At 30.5% G+C, this 23,438-nt stretch overlaps 1 protein-coding gene across 7 annotated transcripts in view; it reads right to left on the bottom strand.

Moving 5' to 3' along the window:
- LOC134714604 (protein FAM227B-like) overlaps positions 1-19,742 on the bottom strand; it is a 33,518-nt gene extending 13,776 nt beyond the window's left edge. For 2 of the 7 annotated variants that reach the window (XM_063575981.1, XM_063575986.1), the window contains exons 1-13: positions 18,165-18,396; positions 17,142-17,250; positions 16,754-16,897; positions 16,470-16,540; positions 15,810-15,824; positions 11,391-11,540; positions 10,710-10,811; positions 9,656-9,763; positions 8,689-8,815; positions 8,216-8,356; positions 4,086-4,339; positions 3,558-3,590; positions 1,482-1,635 (exon numbers count right to left, since the gene is read on the bottom strand). In XM_063575981.1, the coding sequence (XP_063432051.1) occupies positions 1,482-1,635; positions 3,558-3,590; positions 4,086-4,339; positions 8,216-8,356; positions 8,689-8,815; positions 9,656-9,763; positions 10,710-10,811; positions 11,391-11,540; positions 15,810-15,824; positions 16,470-16,540; positions 16,754-16,897; positions 17,142-17,250; positions 18,165-18,308 (1,552 nt within the window). In that variant the 5' untranslated portion in view covers positions 18,309-18,396. Of the gene's footprint in view, positions 1-1,481; positions 1,636-3,557; positions 3,591-4,085; positions 4,340-8,215; positions 8,357-8,688; positions 8,816-9,655; positions 9,764-10,709; positions 10,812-11,390; positions 11,541-15,809; positions 15,825-16,469; positions 16,541-16,753; positions 16,898-17,141; positions 17,251-18,164; positions 18,397-19,624 lie in introns of those variants that run through there. The other 5 variants (XM_063575979.1, XM_063575980.1, XM_063575983.1 and 2 more) reach the window with 5 other exon arrangements.
- Between the last annotated feature and the right edge of the window lie 3,696 nt (positions 19,743-23,438).

Genomic DNA, 23,438 nt, shown 5'->3' with positions numbered 1-23,438 from the left:
TCATATTATTTGTTAGATACCAATTTTTAGGGTTTTTGTGGGTTGAGGTGAACCATGAATTCAAATGTTCAATAAATTTATTACTTCCAATAGGCTTTGTATAAATATCCATGAATATGCAAGTTTTCAGCAATCCACTAAAATTGATACACATGATAATAAATGTATCCACATTACTCGGTAGACTTATCTAATGGCTTTTCATTGTTAGTAAGCCCAGAGAGATATCATCATTTTGTATTTGGTTATAAATAACAAAAATTCTATTTTACATTTTTCCAATCCATGTGCATTACAGTAAGCTTTTGTACAAAATTTAAATATACTGACAGACTTTAGAAACGCAACACTAGATTATTTTTGTGTTATTTTTGAATGAATGTGTCCCCGTCAAAAGCGATATCTGCATGTTACAAACACCAAAATAATTGTCAAAAAGGTCAACAAATTTTGTCTGACATGTTTTGGGGTTCTGTTTTACACCTCCGGTTTTGCATTTGTTCAACCCATTAATTGGTTTTGGCTATTATGCGGTTGGAACTTGAGAGCTTTTAAGGTTTTCCTTCAGTCGATTCTTTGGCAATTCAGTTGATGGGAAACATTTATGGCATGAATCTGTACTCAATGGCTCTCGGCAATTTGATTAGCAGTTGACGTTGTGGCCGTAAACATGTCTGGCAAATGATGTTGCGTAATCAAATTTTGTTGACGTTTCATTGTCTCTAAACGTTTATCTGTTCATTGATGGCCAGCAACAAATCTTGTCTACTTGTATCGTTGTCGGAAGAACAGTAAGACGAGTTTCTGAAGTCATACAGTATGGTTGCAGCACGTTTATGTTTTGATGTTTGCAGTATTCTATAGGGGTAATTCAGTTTTTTGTTTTTCAGTCTTGGCAAAATGGAGATGCAACATTTTTAAACTGGTTTAAGTGAGGCAAAGGATTGAAAGAACTGTTTCACAAAGCAAAACAACAGAAACAATCTTTCATGGGTCCAAAATTTCGCTTTAAGAAATTCATGCGACTTTAAAAATTCGGTATGTTCAATAACTACAGGTAAGTCAGATTTTGATTTTTTGTACGGAGAAAGAAATATGATAAGTATGCAAAGTAGTTGTAAGAAAATCAAAAAAGATTTGGTTAAAAAATCAACAAAATGAGTGTTGCGTTTCTAAAGTCGTTCAGTATATTTATAAATTATTAAAATGGTTTATTTTCAAACAAGGGGGTGTTTCTCTGCGGCATCAAATCTGAAACGAAGATGCACCTAAGAAACAGCCTCAAGTTTTAAAGATCAATGAAATCCTGTGTACCACTGATTTCCTAGGCAACGTCAATAAAACAGACTTTTCAAGTTATCTCTTTACTCTGGGAATATCCTTTCTCCATCAAGTAGTATAATATAAAAAAAAATCACAAAAATATCAAAGCAAAATCTAAGTAAATAGAAATAATGAATTTATATTTTTAAAAGGATATGGCAAGGCTGATATTTCTGTTCTTCTAATTTTCTTGCCAGGTTGATGGAAATCTCTCAACTGTCTCATATGTAAGTAATGTGAGATGAGAGGACTTCTACCCTGGACATTAAACATAACTCTCTCATATTCTGGACCAGGTCCTATTTGGTGAGACTGAAAAAATGAATAATATAGGATAATCATAATGAAATAAAAAACTGATTATGTATTATACACCTAAGAATTGAAGTTTTTTTCAAAATTATGAAAAAATCTATTGTTTGAACTTTTGTACTGCTATTTAAAACTTACAAGCTGTCCGATATTCTTTAAAAGTTTGGAGGATTTTTATTGCTCTAAAGAAATATTTGAAAACAAACAGAACATTTAAAAGAAGTTATCAAATTCACAACTAATACGTCATTGGAATGCAACTTCAATACACATTCTGAGGTCATGCAGGTTCATACAATACTCAGTCCGGCAGTGGGCAGAGCTTTAAAGTGATATCTGTATAGTATACAGATACAGCATAGCGATATCTGTATGGCTGTATCATTTTAGAAGAACACCCAATTGCAGGATAAATCAATATACAGAGACTCTATCTGATCTTCATAAGAAATTGAACAAGTTACAAAACTAAATACTGAGTCACTGAACCATGAAAATTAAGTCAAGGAATTTGCTTAGGATTAGAGAACAGTGCATTAAACATTTAATGATAATAATATCTAGCATTTCAACTGTCTGAAACAATAAGATAGCATTTTCTACATAGCAGATTTAATTTCTATGAAATTCTTGCAAGCAAAAAAAAATAACCAACCAATCCTGAATACCAACTAATGTCCATAACCATTTCCTAAAAATCTATACTTTTTTCTCAATTTAATTACATAAATGTACATGTATATCTCAAATATAAAAAAAAATATGATAAATTTTAATGTACTTATAAAAAAGAAGATGTGGTATGATTTCCAATGAGACAACTATCCACAAGAGACCAAAATGACACAGACATTAATAACTTTAGGGTCAATGTACGGCCTTCAACAATGAGAAAAGCCCATACCGCATAGTCAGCTATCATAGGCCCCAATATAACAATGTAGAACAAAATTAATTCAAACAAGAAAACTAATGACCTTATTTGTATAATAAAATGAACAAAAAACAAATATGAAACACATAAACAAACGACAACCACTGAATTACAGGCTCCTGACTTGGGACAAACACATACTTAAATAAAGTGGCAGGGTTAAACATACCTAAAACTGAGAGAGACATCTAAAGCCCATGATATAAAAAATCAGGATGTGCATACTCAGTACAATGATATGTTTATGGGATATAATATATACCCTGCTCAGAACTGGGTACCAAACAGGTTAAGCTATTCTAACAATCCACAGGAAATCTGTCATTTTACCTACACAAACAATTCTGACTCTGCTCTGACCTTTGCACCTTTTACTTATTGTCATGTGCCTGGGAAAGATGCAACAATTACCATTTTTTTAGAGTTTGGTTTAGCCTAGTCAGGAACTGAACCTCCAGCTCTATAGTCAAGTACCCTACAAGACCACTGAGGCAGTAAAATGATTTAAAGTGGCTATGAAAATCAAATAGCAAACTAAGTGTACTATTTTATAGCTATATGGCAACGAAAAAGGAAAGAATAAATCCATATATGAATACAGGGAAAATAGTGTTGGTTTTAGGAGAAATACTACAAAAGTGAAAAAGCAAAGTGAAATGAAAAGATTTCATTGCAACCACAAAGTGATGATTCAAGTATCTTTTCATTGAAAGAAAAATGAAAAAGACTGATATGAAAATACAGAAGAGTTAAAGAAAAGCATCAGATCAATGCATTCATTCAATTTCTCTGGCTTATTGGTTACCATGAGTTTTAATTTTTGAAAATAAGTTCAGTGAAATAAGATAAATATTTCTACATGCAGGAAGCCATTACCAAGAATGATGGGAGAAATAATTATGATATATTTTGGTTTATAGTGAATTCTACAATATAAACTGTATATCCTGGTTATATAAATATCTACTATACATTTATCTTAAAATACCTCTGTGCTCGTATCATTAAGATAGGCGTCTATCTGTAGAAAATTGTCAGCATACATGTCAATTATATTGTTGAATGTCTTAACTGTATTAAGGGTGGGTCTAAATCAACTTTTTTTTTCTAATATAGGATTTTGCTGTTTTTTTCTACGATTAAACATGATTTTATACCTAATAAAAAATATAAAATAAAAATATGGGGTCACTGTTCATTTAAGCTCATAATCTGCCTCCGAAAGAAGCATACATTTTTGTAAATGTCCTTTTTTTTCTGTTGTCAAAACATGGACATTGGCTGCCTAAGATAGGTCTTGAGTCAGTCATGCTTCACTGATTCCCTAAATAACCACTCAAATTGTTCCCACAAAAGAGGGGGCTGGTGTATATATAATAAACAATTACCCAACACTTTTAAGAAGATTTGATGATGTCTAAACAATATAATAGCTTAAATCATAAAATTAAGTACATATACATGCATATACACATAATAGTTAAAATCTAAACTGGCTAGCTAGCATTGTATCTACCTGCTGAGCAAACTTCCGTCTTACTGTTGATCCACATGTAGCCAGTCTTGAAGGACTTGTCCTAGAGAAGGTGTTATACATCCCTTGTTGTGAGGTAACTGTACCATTGGTAGGTAGACTGAAGTTTGTCATCTTAGTTATCTCCCTTGAGGCACCTTGGGGGGTCTGTCTAGCAGAGGATACACTGCCTTGTCCACCTGAGCCAAGGTTGTCTATTACTTTGTGGAAGGATTCCATATCCAGACTGGCGCTAACTAGAACAAGATGAACAGACACAATTTAAAATTGAATACAAGTATAAAATCTAAAGTACCGGTATATGAAATGCTAAAGGTGATAGTTTTTAATTAGATATGATTTACCATATAATGATTTCAATTTGTTTTATGCATCCCAGTGAATACTTTTTTAAAGCTGTTGCTACATTAAACATGTGTTACGTTTAAAGCTGTGCTGTGTATATAAGCTGTTGAATGTGTGATATGTCAGTGAAACAGTTAAATTTCATTTGTTATGCAATTGCACTATAATTACATATTTTCTGAGCTTATGTAAGCTTTTATAAGAATTGCATTTCTCCCATATTGATATCTTGCTATTATATTTCATGATCAAACAATATGTAGATGTTTTTTGGATAGCATTAAATTTGTTATTAAAAAACAACAGTTAAGTGTCTGATAATCTATATTGAATCCCTTAAAATTTACAAATTCAAACAATATAGAAATTATTTTTCTAGTTGGGTGTATGAATATCAACAGATTCAACACATGATTAAAACAACATATAAATAATTATATATAAAGTGTCTAAACAATTCATCACAAAGGCATAACTTAAATAATCATTATGGTAACTGCTTTTTAAACTGGTAAACTGGTTTAAATGGTAGCATGCTGGATTTTTAACAATGCACAATGGTTTTTGGATGTGGGTTTGATCATCTTTGATGCAAGACATGTATATCTATCTAACCAAATATTATAATTCTGAGTGTTGCTGCTTCTCCAGCAAGAATGCTGCATTTTAAAATATAAAGAGAAAAAACTGGTATTCTCTGATTCAAAACCATGTCTGGATACACATGATGTCCTTCCCTGTCAGCTAGCAGAAGAAAACTCTGATTCTGTTGGTTAATTTAGTGCAAATTTTATTTTGAAAATATGCATGAAATATTTGTCACTGAATGATAACTAGAGGCTCTAAAGAGCCTGTGTCGCTCACCTTGGTCTATGTGAATATTAAACAAAGGACACAGATGGATTCATGACAAAATTGTGTTTTGGTGAAAGTGATGTGTTTGTAGATCTTACTTTACTAAACATTCTTGCTGCGCACAATTATCTGTATCTATAATGAAATTGGTCCAGTTTGTTTCAGTGGAAATTGATAGTGAAAATTTACAAATTTTATAAAAATTGTTAAAAATTGACTATAAAGTACAATAACTCCTTAGGACAGTTGACCATTTTGGTCATTTGACTTATTTGCAAATCTTACTCAGCTGAACAATATTGCCTTTTGGTTTTTGAGTTTTAAGCCAAAACTGTATTTTACCCCTATGTTCTTGTATTAGCCATGGTGGCCATCCTGGATGATAAGACAGGTCATCAGACACGTTTTTCAAACTAGATACCCCAATGATGATTGTGACCAAGTTTGGTTAAATTTGGCCCAGTAGTTTCAGAGAAGAAGATTTTTCTAAAAGATTACTAAGGTCTACCAAAAATGGTTAAAAATTGACTAAAGGGCAATAACTCCTAAAGGGGTCAACTGACCATTTCAGTCATGTTGACTTATTTGAAAATCTTACTTTGCTGAACATTATTGCTGTTTACAGTTGAGTTTATTTGGCCCAGTAGTTTCAGAGGAGAAGATTTTTGTAAAAGAAAACTAAGATTTACGAAAAATGGTTAAAAATATACTATAAAGGGCAATAACTCCTTAAGGGGTCAAATGATCATTTTGGTCATGTTGACTTATTTGTAAACCTTACTTTGCTGAACATTTTTGCAGTTTACAGTTTATCTCTATCTATAAGAATATTCAAGATAATAACCCAAAACAGCATAATTTCTTTAAAATTACCAATTCAGGGGCAGCAACCTAACAACGGGTTGTTCAATTCATCTGAATATTTCAGGGAAGATAGATCTTGACCTGAAAAACAATTTAACTCCGTCAAATTTGTTCTAAACGCTTTGGTTTTTGAGTTGTAAGCCCAAAACTACATTTTACCCCTATATTCTATTTTTAGCCATGGCCGCCATCTTGGATGGTAGGCCGGATCATCGGACACATTTTTCAAACTAGATACCCCAATGATGATTGTGGCCAAGTTTGGTTAAATTTGGCCCAACAGTTTCAGAGGAGAAGATTTTTCTAAAAAATTACTAAGATCTACGAAAAATGGTTTAAATTTGACTATAAAGGGCAATAACTCCTAAAGGGGTCAACTGACCATTTCGGTCATGTTGACTTATTTGTAAATCTTACTTTGCTGAACATTATTGCTGTTTACAGTTTATCTCTATCTATAATAATATTCAAGATAATAACCAAAAACAGCAAAATTTCCTTAAAATTACCAATTCAGGGGCAGCAACCTAACAACGGGTTGTCCGATTCATCTGAAAATTTGAGGGCTGATAGATCTTGACCTGAATAACACTTTCACACCTGTCAGATTTGCTCTAAATGCTTTGGTTTTTGAGTTATAAGCCAAAAACTGCATTTTACCCCTATGTTCTATTTTTAGCCATGGCGGCCATCTTGGATGGTTGGCCGGGTCGTTGGACACATTTTTCAAACAAGATACCCCAATGATGATTGTGGCCAAGTTTGGTTAAATTTTGCCCAGTAGTTTCAGAGACGAAGATTTTTGTAAAAGTTAACGACGACAAACGACGGACGCCAAGTGATGAGAAAAGCTCACTTGGCCCTTCGGGCCAGGTGAGCTAAAAACAAATCAGTCAATTATTCATTGCGCTGTAAAATGTCCATAAACAATAATAATTACTATGCTGTTTCTGAACCACATAAATGTTGAAATACCTGTAGAATGTCGATTTTATACTATGTCCAGTTGGACAATTTTTTAGCAAATATCTCTGTTTTGGAAGCCTTGATTAAATATTGTGAAATTTCAATGTCACTTATATATATATACATGTATAATCATGAGATAGAGGAAGGGGTTTCATATGTGTTGACTGTGTAATAATAAAATTTGTTATGCCTTTGAAAACTTTGTCTCTCCATAAAAAGACGTTTTACATGGACAACAACATAAAAACATATAAAAAGTTTTATAAAATCAAAATTATAACTGCATGCATTAATATTACATAAAACTTCAAGTTAAAAATAGGATGGTTTAAATAGTTTACATGTTGAATGAAGATAAATTAATGAATGAAGGTATGAAGTTTCGGGTTCAACCAAACAAACAGGTGCTTTATGATGCCCCTTCAGTACATAATAAAGCATAGTGTTGATGTACATGCAGGATATTATAATACTTCCATGATGATACAATATTGACAATGGGATGATAATGTGATATGAGAACACTGAACATATTCTGTGAAACACAGGCTTCAAAAATCAACAGTTATACCTGATAGATTTCCTGTAATGGGGAAAATATTTAAAATAAAATATACAGTATATCTCTGTCTATTGCATATATATAAACTAAAATACACATGATTTTTTTTATCTGTACTATAACTTTTTCATTTAATATTAATAACATGTTTTTAATTGTATGAATTTTTAAAGCTGAAAAATTGAAAAAGGTATGGCACTAAAATATTGCATTAACTCTCACTGGTCCTAAGGTAATATGTGCTAGAGAGTACTACTTTCCATTACACTTGCATACCCAATAGAATAAATGAAAATGCAAACAAAAACATTGTCCTATCAAATTGACATGTTGCAACTGTTTTAAAAAAAATATGTCAAGCAATTATCCCCAAGTTGTTATCCCCAAAGAAAAGCAACTTCTAACTTGTACAAAATCTTCATTGAAATAGAAGACATGCCACTTTTTCACACTACATCTACAATTCTCACACTAGTACTGTTACTATCTGAATTAGTTTTAAAAATACTGTTCTTACCTTCTTTATTTAGGGCAGCAGCTTGCATAATTTTTTGTGTTGTCTCAGACACCTGTTTATCTGCCTTCTTGCCCTTGGCTGAATCTGTTTCTATCTTTTTCACATCCCATTTATTAAAAATCTGACCTGGTGCTTTTATTCCTACAAAATAATACAAAAAAAACCCAACATATATTGAAACAGAAGTGACTCATTTAATTTCATTGGTTCTTATTTTGTAAATGAGCGAAATTGTGTTTTTTCATAGTTTTGCTTAAAGTTCAAGCATTGAAAACTAAAATGTAAATGTCCCTTTTATGCTTTTCCTAGGCAGACAATGTCTGGTAAATTTATAAAAGTCCAGAATATATGACAGTTTTGGAAGCCATGGTTTGCACACTTATACAATTAAATCCGTAGATATCCTATAACTAGGAAATTCATGAAAATTGGTACTTTTGAATTGTAATAATATTACGAAAAGTGAAAAGTACCTGTGATCCACTCAAATACTGTATTACATAATTCCTGTTTGAATTCATCTGCCAGTTTGTTACTGGACTCTGGAAAAGCCTGGCGATATATCAAATATACAGCTTGTGCTAAACAGTTGGGGTATACCTAAAATAAAAAAATTGTATCTTAAAGTTTGCTAAGTACTACATGAAATGTGTTTATATAAAGTCAAAATCTGAAAACTTAATGGTTATCCAAATTAGTTCAAATATATACCTGAAAATTTGTATGGAATTTTTAAATTTTACATCATACAAAAATCAAGATCAGCAACATGTTTTCACATTAATGACTAAAAGGTTCTTATACATTTATTTGCTGATAATTGTGACATCTTCAAAGAGTTTTGGAGATCTATCTTTTCTAGAGAATGAGCACCCAAAAAAAACAATGGATTTCTTTTAAAAGAGATAACATTCCATCTTTAATATTGAATATTAGTTACTTCCATAAAAATTTAATATTCTAACATCACACATTTAAAAACTGACATTTAAAACTAACAATGAGTTATGTATTACAAAGTTTCAGTTGCCCATTGTTCTAGTTAGAATAGAATGAAGAATTCTGATGCGAAAATTGATTAGGGCACATGTGATATCAGAACCTTTTTCTCATTGAAATCCCAACATTTCCAGACAATTAAACATTGGTATTGGCAACTCAAGACATGCAATGCATCTGTTCGATTGTCCCTGTTACATTTTATTTTTAAAAAGCAATAAATAACATTCTATAAAACATTTATCCTTATCTCTCATGACTGCTGAAAATTTTCTAGATTATTATTTCAATATCAATTGATGAATAAAATGGCTTTTGAAAAAAAAGATACATTTCTGAAAGAAACAACCTTTCAATCCTTCAGTCGAAATAAGACATAAGGAAATATACCAAACATAGATTTCACCAAAAAAATAGACAATGCATTATCTATATCCTTACCCCTAAAAATTTGTCCTTGACATCATTGTGTATACTTGTAAATAATGCTACATAACTATCAGCTATTCTGTCATATAACAAAGATTTGTTGTCTGTTGTGTTTCTACCCTGAAAAACAAAGTTTACATTTTAGTTATTAATATTTACTTGAAGCAAGAATACAATGTAAAATAATTCTAAATTCCCAAAATTTGTCATTAGCCATATTTTCATTTTTTTTAGTGTGACAAAACAATTTGATGTCAGAAATTAACCAATTTAGAATTTGAGAATATACCAGTTAAGAATTAAAGAAATGTCTGTAATGATCAGTCCAACCTATCATTACGTTTTTTTTATTTTTATTTTGGTGTTTGAACACCACTTTTAAGCACTGCATTTAAGTTATTTCATGGCAGCAAGTTATTATTGGTGGAGGAGGCTTAAGTGCCAAAAGAAAACCACAGACCTTTGATAGGAAAACTGACAATCCTAAGTTAATAAAGATTGGAGTTGAGTGCACTCTTTCGAGCAGGGTTCCAACTCACAACCTCAGTGTTGATTGGTTAGTGTTTACAGTAGTAACTACTTAGATCACTCGGCCACCAAGTCCCCACCTATCATTAAAGCAGTTGCGAATAGAGAATCCCTTTATTTAAAAGCATAGGATACAGATATAGGGGAGGTAATTGCATCACTTATGTATAATGTAATTTTTCATGACATCAAACTGTGACATATCTGGTAAAGATATATTTTTCAACTGATTTTTATCATTCAGACTTATTAAATTGAAAACTAGAAGTTCATCACTTTTTTAAAATAACATTTGGCTTGATTTTGTGGACGATAACTTGTCCCAATTTTTAATTAGTATTTAACCAATGTAATTTTACATTTGACATTTACCTTAAAGATGAAGCCTCCACCAAAAAAAACTTATCATTTAAATAGTATATAGAATTGAGAAGAAATGCATTTATCAACATCAAATCAAATATCAAACTTTATTTATTTTTGTAGGATCACCAATTTAAATGTGAACAACATTTATCATGCATGCATTCAATCTTACCTCATCAAATTTATTAAGAAATATCCACCAGAATGTATCTTGTAGTACTGCTACTGATGCTTCTGATAAAAATAACTTCTTCCAGAACTTCTTAAAACCAGGCTGAAATGAGATCAGCATGTATCCATGTTATACTCCAAGTAGAATAAACCAACAGGTTAATATTAATTAATTATATAAATGAAGGAGATGTCAGGTATAACTTAAATCAAACAGCAATCCAACAACACAACAAAATACAAATCAAATATTTGTTGCATGAGTTAGCCAATTTTGGGGAATTAAATCAAAACATTTGAAAAAAAAACAAACAGTTGAATTTGTGAACTTTTTTTTATTTGAGCATCACTGATGAGTCTTTTGTAGATGAAAGGGGCGACTGGCATATACAAAATTTACTCCTGTTATCTATGATGAGTTTATTTGGTTGCCATTTCATTTTCTTTCACCAAATATTCACATCACAAAAGTTTAAAATAAAATATGCTTTCTTGCTTTTAAAAATTGAAGGACTGTCACTAGTTATTTCAGAAAAATAAGAATACTGGATGACTTAACAAAAAGTCACTGTTTCGCTTGGTTCCTTTTAGAAAATTTCAATACACATGTATTGCATAAAGACAACTTTTGTATAAGGAAACATCTGAAGTCATTTTTTGATTTTTTTCTGGTAGCACTTACATTAAAATCTTGAGCTTTGGTAATTTTATGAAGTATTGGTAGTGATTCAATCTGTGCTGGTAGTTCTACTAGTTCCCCGTGACGGAAACCTGGAAACTGACAAAACTCTATAGTTCTCTTCCTAGTCTCTAACATTGACTCAGCAAAATCCTAGAAATAAATCATGAATATAAGTCTCATTATATAGATATGGTTTTATAATACTGAGCCTTAAAGATTGCACTACTCAAGAAAGATAAATCTTGTAGATTCTTGTTGGAAGACATAATTGGGCATGCAAATGAAAACATTTTTGACAAGTATTTGTAATTTTATGTTTGTAAGAAATCATAATTAAAATTCAGCTGTTCAGAAATTAATAAGTATTCAATAAAAAAATATGAAAACATAAAACAAAAACATTGTCTCATTATTCATAAAAACATCTTCAGATGAAGCCTAAACAACAATAATCTTACAAAGAAAAATGTAAAATTTTACTGTTTTAATTTTTGCTGTCCACACGATTTGGCCTTTTAATGACAGGTGTATAGACACTATGAATATCTCAAAGGAATCAGTTCATATGTACCAAGAAGTGAAATTATTTTACAAAAACATTACAATATTTATTCAGGTAAAATTTAGGTGTAGCAAAACAAATTTATAATCAGGCAATCACTATAATACAGCACATGCATGAAAACAATTACTTCATTTTTAAGTAAATATAGAAAATATAAAATGTGTGTCTCATTCAAAGCAGCACTGTAATCATTTTGTTCATTCTGTAAATTCTGAGGTCCAGCATAAATAAACATTAAAAGTTGATAAAAGGGAGATCACTTACTTTTGAAATTTTTGTATTGTGTATCATTTAATCATGAGAAAGTATTTTATATATGAGAGTTTGGTGAAACAAGTACTTTAAGAATCACGTTTTAAACTTCAAACTAAAAGCAAAAAATATGTATTCTATATCAATACCAATTTAACCACAGCTGTAAACATAATTAAAATTTACCAATTAAAATTCTATACATATTAACTCAATTTAAATTTTTGAAATATCTGGTTCAATTAATATAGAATAGTGAATGGGACAAAGAGATAACAACCTTTCCAAAGATGAAGTTTACATTTTTCTAATCATTTCAATCACACTTCAGTGTAATCTTAATAAAATGAGTTGCATACAATGTAACTGTTATAAGATCTCTTTTAATATTCAAGTCATTTTTTTAAGTAAAGTGAATACCTCAAAATCTTCATCATTTTCAGAACCTAAAACTTAACTAGAGGCTCTAAAGAGCCTGTGTCGCTCACCTTGGTATATGTGAATTAAACAAAGGAAGCAGACAGTTCATGACAAAATTGTGTTTAGGTGATTGTGATGTGTTTGTACATCTTACTTTACTGAACATTCTTGCTGATTACAATTATCTCTATCTATAATGAACTTGTCCGTGTAGTTTCAGTGGAAAATGTTAGTAAAAATTCACAAATTTTATGAAAATTGTTAAAAATTGATTATAGAGGACAATAACTTCTTAGGGGGTCAATTGACCATTTTGGTCATTTTGACTTATTTTTGAGTCTTAAATTGCTGAACATTATTGCTGTTTACAGTTTATCTCTATCTATAATAATATTCAAGATAATAACCCAAAACAGCAAAATTTTCTTAAAATTACCAATTTAGGTGCAGCACCCTAACAATGAGTTGTCCCATTCATCTTAAAATTTCAGGGCAGATAAATCTTCACCAGATAAACAATTTAACCCCATGTCAGATTTGCTCTAAATGCTTTGGTTCTTGAGTTATAAGCCAAAAACTGCATTTTACCCCTATGTTCTTTTTTTAGCCTTGGCGGCCATCTTGGTTGGTTGGCCGGGTAAAAAAAACACAAATTTTAAACTAGATACATCAATGATGATTGTGGCCAGGTTTGGATTAATTTGGCCCGGTAGTCTCAGAGGAGAAGATTTTTGTAAAAGATCATGGAGATTTACGAAAAATGGTTAAAAATTGACTATAAAGGGCAATAACTCCTAATGGGGTCAACTGACCATTTTGGTCATGTTGACTTATTTGTAAATCTTACTTTGCTGAACATTATTGCTGTTTACAGTTTATCTCCATCTATAATAATATTCAAGATAATAACCAAAAACAGTAAAATTTCCTTAAAATTACCAATTTTGGGGCAGCAACCCATCAATGGAATGTCTGATTCACTTGAAAATTTCAGGGCAGATAAATTTTGACCTGATGAACAATTTTACTCATGTCAGATTTGCTCTAAATGCTTTGGTTCTTGAGTTATAAGCCAAAAACTGCATTTTACCCCTATGTTCTATTTTTAGCCATGGCGGCCATCTTGGATGGTTGGCCGGGTAATAAAACACAAACTTTAAACAAGATACATCAGTGATGATTGTGGCCAAGTTTGGATTAATATGGCCCGGTAGTCTCAGAGGAGAAGATTTTTGTAAAAGATCATGGATATTTACGAAAAATGGTTAAAAATTGACTATAAAGGGCAATAACTCCTAAAGGGGTCAACTGACCATTTTGGTCATGTTGACTTATTTGTAAATCTTACTTTGCTGAACATTATTGCTGTTTACAGTTTATCTCCATCTATATTATATTCAAGATAATAACCAAAAACAGTAAAATTTCCTTAAAATTACAAATTTAGGGGCAGCAACCCAACAATGGGTTGTCTGATTCATCTGAAAATTTCAGGGCAGATAGATCTTGACCTGATAAACAATTTTACTCCGTCAGATTTGCTCTAAATGCTTTGATTTTGAGTTATAAGCCAAAAACTGCAATTTACCCCTATGTTCTATTTTTAGCCATGGCGGCCATCTTGGATGGTTGGCCGGGTAATAAAACACAAACTTTAAACTAGATACATCAATGATGATTGTGGCCAAGTTTGGAATAATTTGGCCTGGTAGTTTCAGAGGAGAAGATTTTTGTAAAAGTTAACGACGACGGACGCAGGACGACAGACGCCGGACGCTGGACGCCAAGTGATGGGAAAAGCTCACTTGGCCTTTTAGGCCAGGTGAGCTAAAAAGTGGGAAGATGCACTATGAAGAATTATATCACAATTTTTTTTATTTTTGTGTTTTTTTATATTTGTCAATCTTTGTCAAGTCATTTTTTTACTATTCAATTGTGTGTACATGTATATTTTATCTGTTTTAAACTGTAAGCAAAATATATAAAAATTCAAACTGAGCAGCACATTAGTTAATATTACAACATCACAAGGCAACAATATCAAACGCAGATATATATATAGATATATTTTTATTAATATTTTATGTCAAATATTTATATGCAAAAATTAATTTCAATACAAAAAAAACCTGTCTATTCTAACATAACATATATAGTCATTCATGGTTTCAGTGTGTGACTGAAAGCTGATTGTGTACAAAATTGAGCAAAATGATAGAAATAACAAAAGCTCAATAGAAATGTTAACTTACTGACTCCATTTTACTAAGAAAAGTCTGTAGATATAACTTAATATATTAATTTCACATAAAACAAAATTGTAAAGGATTCCGTTGAATCCTATATATATGGATTGCCTGCAATTGCTGCGCTGTCAGTGTAAAAGTCATGTAACATGTAAAGACTCCTAAGTGTCAGTAAAATATGGTAAAAATAAAACAAATCAAACTTTTCCTTTAGACCCTATTTCTTCATTCTGAAGGAGTTTCAGTTCAAGTTTCACAACATACCATGAAAGTGTAACAAATTAATAGTATTGCTGTCTAAATAAATGTTAAACAGCAAACCAAACTTTTATGTTGATGCTACTAAATACAACAGAATGTAGGATCACAATTAATGTCTCACTTCCACATCAGTAAGTTGCAGGCTCAACAATTAAGAAACATGAATATCCTATGTTTTTTTCTCTATTTAATGATAATTGTTTTGCTGGATATTATTTTCCATTCTGTAATTATGTATCAGCATATTATTTACTGGTTGATAAATATCTTATTTCTGTATCTATCAGCATACGTTAGCCAACTATATTTAAAACTCCATTTCCTGACACTAGCATCTATACAATTATAATTATGGACATATTCAACTTAAATAACAGAGTGTTTACTTGATATCAGATGTAGATTTTAAGTGAACTTTGTTTCTAATGTTTTGATGTTGTAGGTGTACTATAATGTAGAACTTTTTTAAAAACACCTTTGATTTGACAATATCCTATAATCAAAGTAATCCTTTTAAAGGGCTTTCATTTCAAAACAATGACAAACATTTTCACTTCATTTCTTTATTAAATCAAAAGTGTATAATTAGCAATATACGATGTTTTAAGGTTATGAACAAGGGAGATAATTCATCGTTTTTAGAGGGAACACATTTACAATCTTTTTAATACTCACCCCACTTTTTGAGTCCTGTACATTTTCATATAAACATTATATTACATTAGTACAAAAAATACATGCTATCATTAAAAGTCATGCAACTACTTTAAGAAATATCTGAATGAAATAAATTAGTGCAACTATTATGATACCTTATATTGTACCATGTATATTAAACTTATCCAGATTTAATACAGTGTGCTGAAAGCTCAATGCCAGAGAAGTGTATATGTATACCCATATAAAGAAAACATTATTTTCTAATATATGTTTAATAAGGAAAGTGCTAAATAACATCTATAAATATTGCAGTGTTTAAGGTTCCAAAGTAAAAAAAAAATTAAATGCAAGGAATAAAAATGGAAAAATAACCTTTTTTCCATAAATTTAAAAAAAACAAATAGAAAAACTTTCCTGTAACCTAAATTGCAAACTTCATTATATGAGACAGCAAATAACACTAGACATTTCTGTTTTTAATTTATGTGAAATTATCATTACAAAGAGTCAACTTAAAATTTGAAGGTATCTGCTTAAAGGAGTTACAAAAAATCAATATGCTCTAACCAACGTTTCTTTCTATTCTTTTGAAAATGATGCAAGTGCCTTGAAAGCTAAAGAAATACATAAAATTAAGAACATGCAACATGCACACAATAATAAGAAAAAACTTACGAGACTCTTTGGTACTTTTGCACTATGATGTGTTTTCACAGCATCTGAGTCTGTCATTTCTGTCATAAAAGCTGAAATTTATTTGAAATAAATTAAAATATAATACCAATCCATAGTGTCATAAAACTGAAAAAATCCAATATTCAGGAAATATTTTTGAATGCTTGGGTCATTTATAGCTAACTTTACTGTGCAGCTTTTTCTCACTATTGAAGGCTGGTAGGTGGGATGTAATAACAGAAAAATGATGAAAATTCTAACACAAGCTTTAAGAATATACATACTTCTAGCTGAAGAGAAAGGTAATCTCTCTACTTTCTTTGTTTCCTGGTCATCTTCAGCCAAAATCTGATCTGCATAGAATTTTAATTTCTTTTCTAGGTCCTCAAGATCTGATTCTAAATCTTCCATCATATGCAATCCGATAGCTGCAAGGATGTTAAGGTTCATACCATTTAAAATTAATATTCTGTGAAACCTACTTTTTTATTTGTTTTACAAGATTTGTAAAGTTGTGACCAAATGACATTTTCATAACACTGTAAATTTGTTTTCTATCAGTTTGACATCTCCTTTTCTGATACTTTTTCAAACTCATTTTGCAGTGAATTTTTTTTCTACAAAATAAGATAAAAAAATTGTTAATATGGACTATATTTTTGTTAAGGATACGAGCTGAATCTCTAATAATGGCAGCTATATCATCTTGTGAGCCAAGTAGAAGAGCCTCATTTTCAAGATCCAATGGACCTTCTGTTGCCATAGGATACGGCCAGTCATCCTAAAATATAAATAAAAAAGTGTTGAGAGGATCCATATTGAAATAAAAGGGAAACTTTAACTTTTGTTTTACTCATAATGTAAAAATAAAAATTTATAAAATATAAAAAAATATAACCAAAACAACATTGGTCATGTGATACAATGCAATGGGCATTAGACAATTAGTTCATTACATATTGTGAACTATTTTTATTTGAAATTGCAGTTCTAAATATAATTTGTAAACATCCAAAGCACGTGTTTTGAGGAAAGGTCAGCTGTACAAAAATCAATGTACGGTACAACAAAACAAATTACACAGTATATATGTCACATGAAAAATAACCAACCATTTGTTAGTATTTAGTAGGTTGTTTTGTTATATTTTAGGCTGTTCAAATTGTGGCAGCTATATCATCTTTCTTTCTTTTTTTTAATAGGTGACTATACAGTATGGGTTTTGCTCATTGTTGATGGCCATACATTGGCCTTTGATTGCTTTGACTTTGGTGGATAGTTGTCTCGTTCAGATGTTGGCAATCATACCATCTATTGACATAAGGATGCCTATAGCTATCTCATCTTTTTAAGCTTGAAATCTGTTTAAACTTTATTTTTAAACTTTCCTACCATTACAATTGTTATAAGTTTGTCTGACACATTCAAACAATTGTTACTGTTATGGTTAAACAATCTAATGTAGTCCATGTAACACCTTCAGAAATTATCATCAATACACTTAAATTCATATACCGGTAACCTGGTACATTTCAGTATTTTTAAATGCGATTTATAATGCCGAGAACAGAATGTATAAGATAAATTGTACAATTTATTTCTAAAAAACAAAATCATATCAATTCGTGAGTAACATGGTATTTTTATTACCCACTTTTGCTATCACATCCCTGGATATGCTACTGAATGACTTACTAATTTCTCTGCAGCCAAGAACTCTTCTATGTTTGTTGGGGCTTTAACTTTGGGTTTTGCTTTTTTTCTTGCTGCTTCTTCCATTTCTTCCTCTTCTACCTTAGCCATAATGGCAGCTACTTTGGGATCTAGTACCACAGCCATGGCACTTTAATATATAATATCACTATTTATCAATCAGGGACATGTTTCTCCTATTTCACATCATAGGTTTGAAGAAAGTTTTCTGAAACTACATGTATGCAATGAATATTCCAGTTGCAAAGAAAGAGCACATTTTTTTTTAATGCACAGAAATAAATCAATTTTGAAGAGAATTTTCTAATTGAAGGTATTTTGTTTTTGAAGTAAGAATATTTTTGAATATTGTGTAATTCTTCTCTGTTTGGAATTCATTTAAATTATTTGGATATGATTGTATATATAATGAACTCCAGAGTATTCTTAAGATATAGTATCATATATATATCTGAGACTACTATAACTGTTATAGTAAGTAGTCTCAGCATATATACATGTACATACTGTATATTCACATCTTAGACTTGCATTTTTTTTTAATTTCTTAGTCCATAATGCATGTCACAATACTCCTTATGATAAGTTAATATGAGTCAGGCATTACTTGTGAATGGGGACAGTCTGTATGAATTATTTTTTTCGTATCTTACATATTTGTTAAAAAATAGAAACGGAAATACTGTAACGTTTCCGATTTTGGTTCTGTTGTTAGGGATTTCACTTATGACATCATGTTCAACGTAAACACTGAAACGCATATCCACAGGTAACGTTAATTCATATCAAAGACAAAGAATTATTAAAAATGAAATATTGGTATTGTGTTTCTTGAGTTCATATATTTTACTAGACTACTCAAATCCTCACCACAACAAGAGAGTTCTGTGCAAACCAGAAATTAAAAAACGTGACATAAAAATATTTTCCCGATTTTGAGTTCATTAGTACAATGAAAATTTCGGGAAAATTTTCCCGATTTTTTTTTAAATTATTTTTTTATTGATTTTTTCTACTGTTATTAGGAGGGGTACTGATCTCGAAATCCCGGGCTTAAAAACATGAAATCCCGACATCCCAAAATTCGAAGAAATCCTGAGCTTACAAACACCCGATCCCGGAGTCCTGATAAAGGTCCTATCCCCCTCTCTATTTGTATAGTATACAAATCCTTGATTTTATTCACTCACATTGTAATTCTTGTAACTATGTATGTATTAATGTATGGACTGTAGTTTGAACAACAGAAAGACAGATATCTTGTTTACACGGGCACATGCAGCTTCCTGAGAATTTGCAGAATTAAAATAACCATTTAAATCTTCAATATCGTGTTTAACACTAGCAATATATGTCACAGTATGGAACCAATAATTTTTAGTTGTTATATGTCAGATTTATGTCGCATTTCTTTCTTTTTTTATAAACACATTGTAAATAACCTTTTATTCGTTGCCAACAACGCTAAGTGTCCATCTTTCCTCAAATTGCAAGCGAGTATGTTATGTAGAATTCAAGGCAAGTAATGTTTTATCTAAAATGTGTACTTCTCATCCGCACCCAGTACCCGTTTATAAAACATAAAAAAAAACTTTGAGTCAAAATATTGCCACACTAAATATTGCAAGAATAAGAATAAGGGTTTTAATTAAATCTTATTCCATGACTAGAACTCGTGCTGCTAGTCTTACTTTTGTTATACTGATTTTTATACAAATATGACAGACGTTTTCTTTAAAGAGTTTATGTCTAAACTCAGGGTTTTTAAATGTCGAATCAAAATATCAATACAGCAGTCATACTTTTTTTATGTTCACAAATTCTATACCCTCATTATTATGATAAATTTTCAAAATTGCATTGACTTAAAATTATAAGATCTTATATGATAAATAAATCTTCATCATTTATCTATTTTTTGTTGTTGTTTTGAAAAAACAAATTTTTATACTGAAAATTTCGCTAAACATCATAAAACGGTAGTCTATAGTATAAATAAATCAGATGTTGATTAGAAATAATGAAAATGAAAACACGGCGTGCTTTGGTATTTTGAGTCTAACGTTCGATTTTCAAACTGCACTTTCGAGGGATACACATTTCGCCGAACTGAAGGACTTTTTTTTATATAAATTAATATAAATAGCCTCTGTTTAATACAAAGATTCAGATTATTGACACGGAAGGACAGTTCATTACAAATTAAAGTAACAACCCATCACGATTTATATATTTTTTACAATATAATTTAGAATAAGATGCATTTCATTTGTACGGTCTTCTCGATTCACTCGCATGTACTGTGGCAGCTGTCAGTCTTAGCCAGATGTTGATTCGAAGTTGGGTAGATCGTGTATGCTAGCCTATTGATCTGAACAAAATATATATTTCGGTAGAAAATATACTTTTTTTTTCTTTTAGCAGAATCTGTATTATTCTCTTTTTCAAAAAGCACCCCGGCCTCCTTAAATCATTTTAATGTTGATGGCACTAGATTTTAAAGATTAATCATTTGTCCTACATGTGTAACTGTTTTCTTGTTAATCTTTTCCTGAATGTTGTATCTTATATATCCATGTCCAAAAACATATACATATTATTGATATGATGATTCTATCATTTATGCATCCTATGCACAGGCACCGTTCTCTCATTTAAACAATAGCTATACCTTATCTATATATAATGTCCTATATAACATGTTTTATATAGAGGTATATATAGGTCATCAGAGACATGTACGTGTGTTATAAAAGGGTATATAGGTTAAAAAAAAATCCACAAACAAGTGGCTGCTTTGAAAAAGAAGATAGTTTGCACTTTTGCAGAATGAATTGTTACAATTCAAATTTATTCTAAAATAAACTCATATTAATCTTGATATCTTATTACTTTTTTTATCCGAGGAGGAAAATAATGAAAAGAATTCGTTGTCATTTATAACCACTACTTACCATACAGTACCGTAGTAAATTTTAATATCTAGCTTGATGACACCAAAAAGATCAATTACAGCAACGTACAATATTATTATTCACATCTTTACAAAAGTAGAATATTCAGTTTGCACATGGACTTTCTATACTAACCATTGAAAGTCTCTGGTTTTCATGACCCCCAACCAAACAAACCAAAACAACTTTCGAATTAAGGAGAGGTAAATCAGAAGATTTTATGTTTTGTTAAAGTTCTAAAAAGTAATATATGAACAAAACTTTTTTCTTATGATAATCTGTAACAATTTTTATAAAAGCTATCTTCTCTCAAATTTTACTTCAAAAATCATTTACTTTAGTTTACCTTCTATTCACCTTGTTGTACCTTTCCTCTTTAAAATTCATACAAAACGTGTTATTTCATCACAAAATGTATTTTTTATTATATTTTAAATTCTAAACAAATCACTATTTACTTCATTTTCGCAAAGTATACTCCAAGCTTTGACAGGCCACGCAAAGTCATCTTAGGCTAACCTTGATGTCCACCTATTTAATGTTAATAAAAATGCACAAATGGTTTTATTTAATTTAAAAATTATATGAGAAGAGCAGAACGTTGACTGTTACTGTACCTTTAGAGATATGAATTACTTTAATCGTTTCAAAATATTTTATTACATAAAATCTCATTGTAATTATTTCAATGTAGAAAACTGTTTAAAAATCTTAATGTTACCTTGGAATAATTATAAATTGTTCAAGAAGTCATTAAAAAAAAATCTTATGGAAAAAGAAGAAAGGATTGGTTTGTAATTTAAAAAAAACAGTCTCTTTATAGATAATTTCTGCAGTATGCTTGAAAAATTATTTGATACTTTAGTTTTTCCAATTTAACTATTTATGGAAGTTTGGGGTGTAAGCCAAGCGTTCAAAGATTCAGACCCATTTGAACATTTACATATAAAATTTATTAAAGAAATTTTAGGAGTACAGTGCAAAACAAAAAAATGTATATAGATATAGGAAGATGTGGTGTGAGTGCCAATGAGACAACTCTCCATCCAAATAAAAAATTAAAAAAAAGTAAACCATGCATTATATAGGTTAATGTACAGCCTTCAACACGGAGCCTTGGCTCACACCGAACAACAAGCTATAAAGGGCATTAAACTTACTAATGTAAAACCATTCAAACGGGAAAACCAACGGTCTAATCTATATAAAAAAAAAACGAGAAACGAGAAACACGTATAAATTACATAAACAAACGACAACAAATGAAGCCTTTTTAGCTGAGACAAACAGAACCCCTTTGTACTTTAAATTTAACTTTCAGCTATAAAAATATCAAAACCACATCGTGAACTCGCCTAAAACTTAAGTCCATAAAATATATAATAATGTACAGAAAGCAAGTAAATGGGTTAACATTGTAAAATACTGGTTAAATAAATTAGGTTTTGGTCATCTCACTTTTGATACTATTTATTTAAAATATCAATTAAATACTATCCAACAGGCTTATCAAATTATGAATTTTTCTATCAATGATTTATTGTGAAAAATTAAATTTATTTTTTCATACTAAAAGCATTAGAAAAAGGCCCCCATATATTGATATATCGTGTAAACTCAAAACAGACCGATCAGTTTTCAGTAACGGATTTAAACTAAGTGCCCATTCCCTAGCAAATGGTAAAAGGGCGTTATACCAACATTGAAAGAAGTAAACGCGTTTGCTTATCATGTAACAGACAAGAAATTGAAGATGAATTCCATTTCTTCTCAATCTGTCCATGCTATACATCATTGAGGGATAGTCATATACAAAATATAAATAAAAATATTAATTTCAATTTTATTAAATTGCAGTCCGCTCATATAACTTGGCACCAGAGACATATAATATAGTATTATATGTCTCGGTTGGCACAGAAGCATTTGACTGCACTTTTAAATAGCAGTCTATCAGTCATTATAAAAATCACCATAACGTATATTAATGATTGTTTTTTTTTATTGAGAACATCTGTATAACTTATATTTCTTTTAATATGCAACCTAATTTTTGTGTGTGTTCTTTTTTCAATTGTTCACGAACCGATTTAATGTGTTAACTGTTGATATTCATAGTTTTTTCTTCTTCACTGTGAATACTACTGTCACTCTAATATAATTATAATAATTTTTACTATTGTCAGTTTATTGTCTTCATTTTGTATGCCATGTGCTAATAAATATTGTCTGTTGTCTATTGACAACACGGTTTTATAAATCCGAGGTCAGGTCCGTGGTACACATTGTAGCAATACACATA

Source organism: Mytilus trossulus, chromosome 4, assembly GCF_036588685.1.
Source record: "Mytilus trossulus isolate FHL-02 chromosome 4, PNRI_Mtr1.1.1.hap1, whole genome shotgun sequence".
Taxonomy (NCBI): Eukaryota; Metazoa; Mollusca; class Bivalvia; order Mytilida; family Mytilidae; genus Mytilus; species Mytilus trossulus.
Note: the sequence above shows the minus strand (reverse complement) of the source record. Positions and strands in the feature narration are given on the sequence as shown.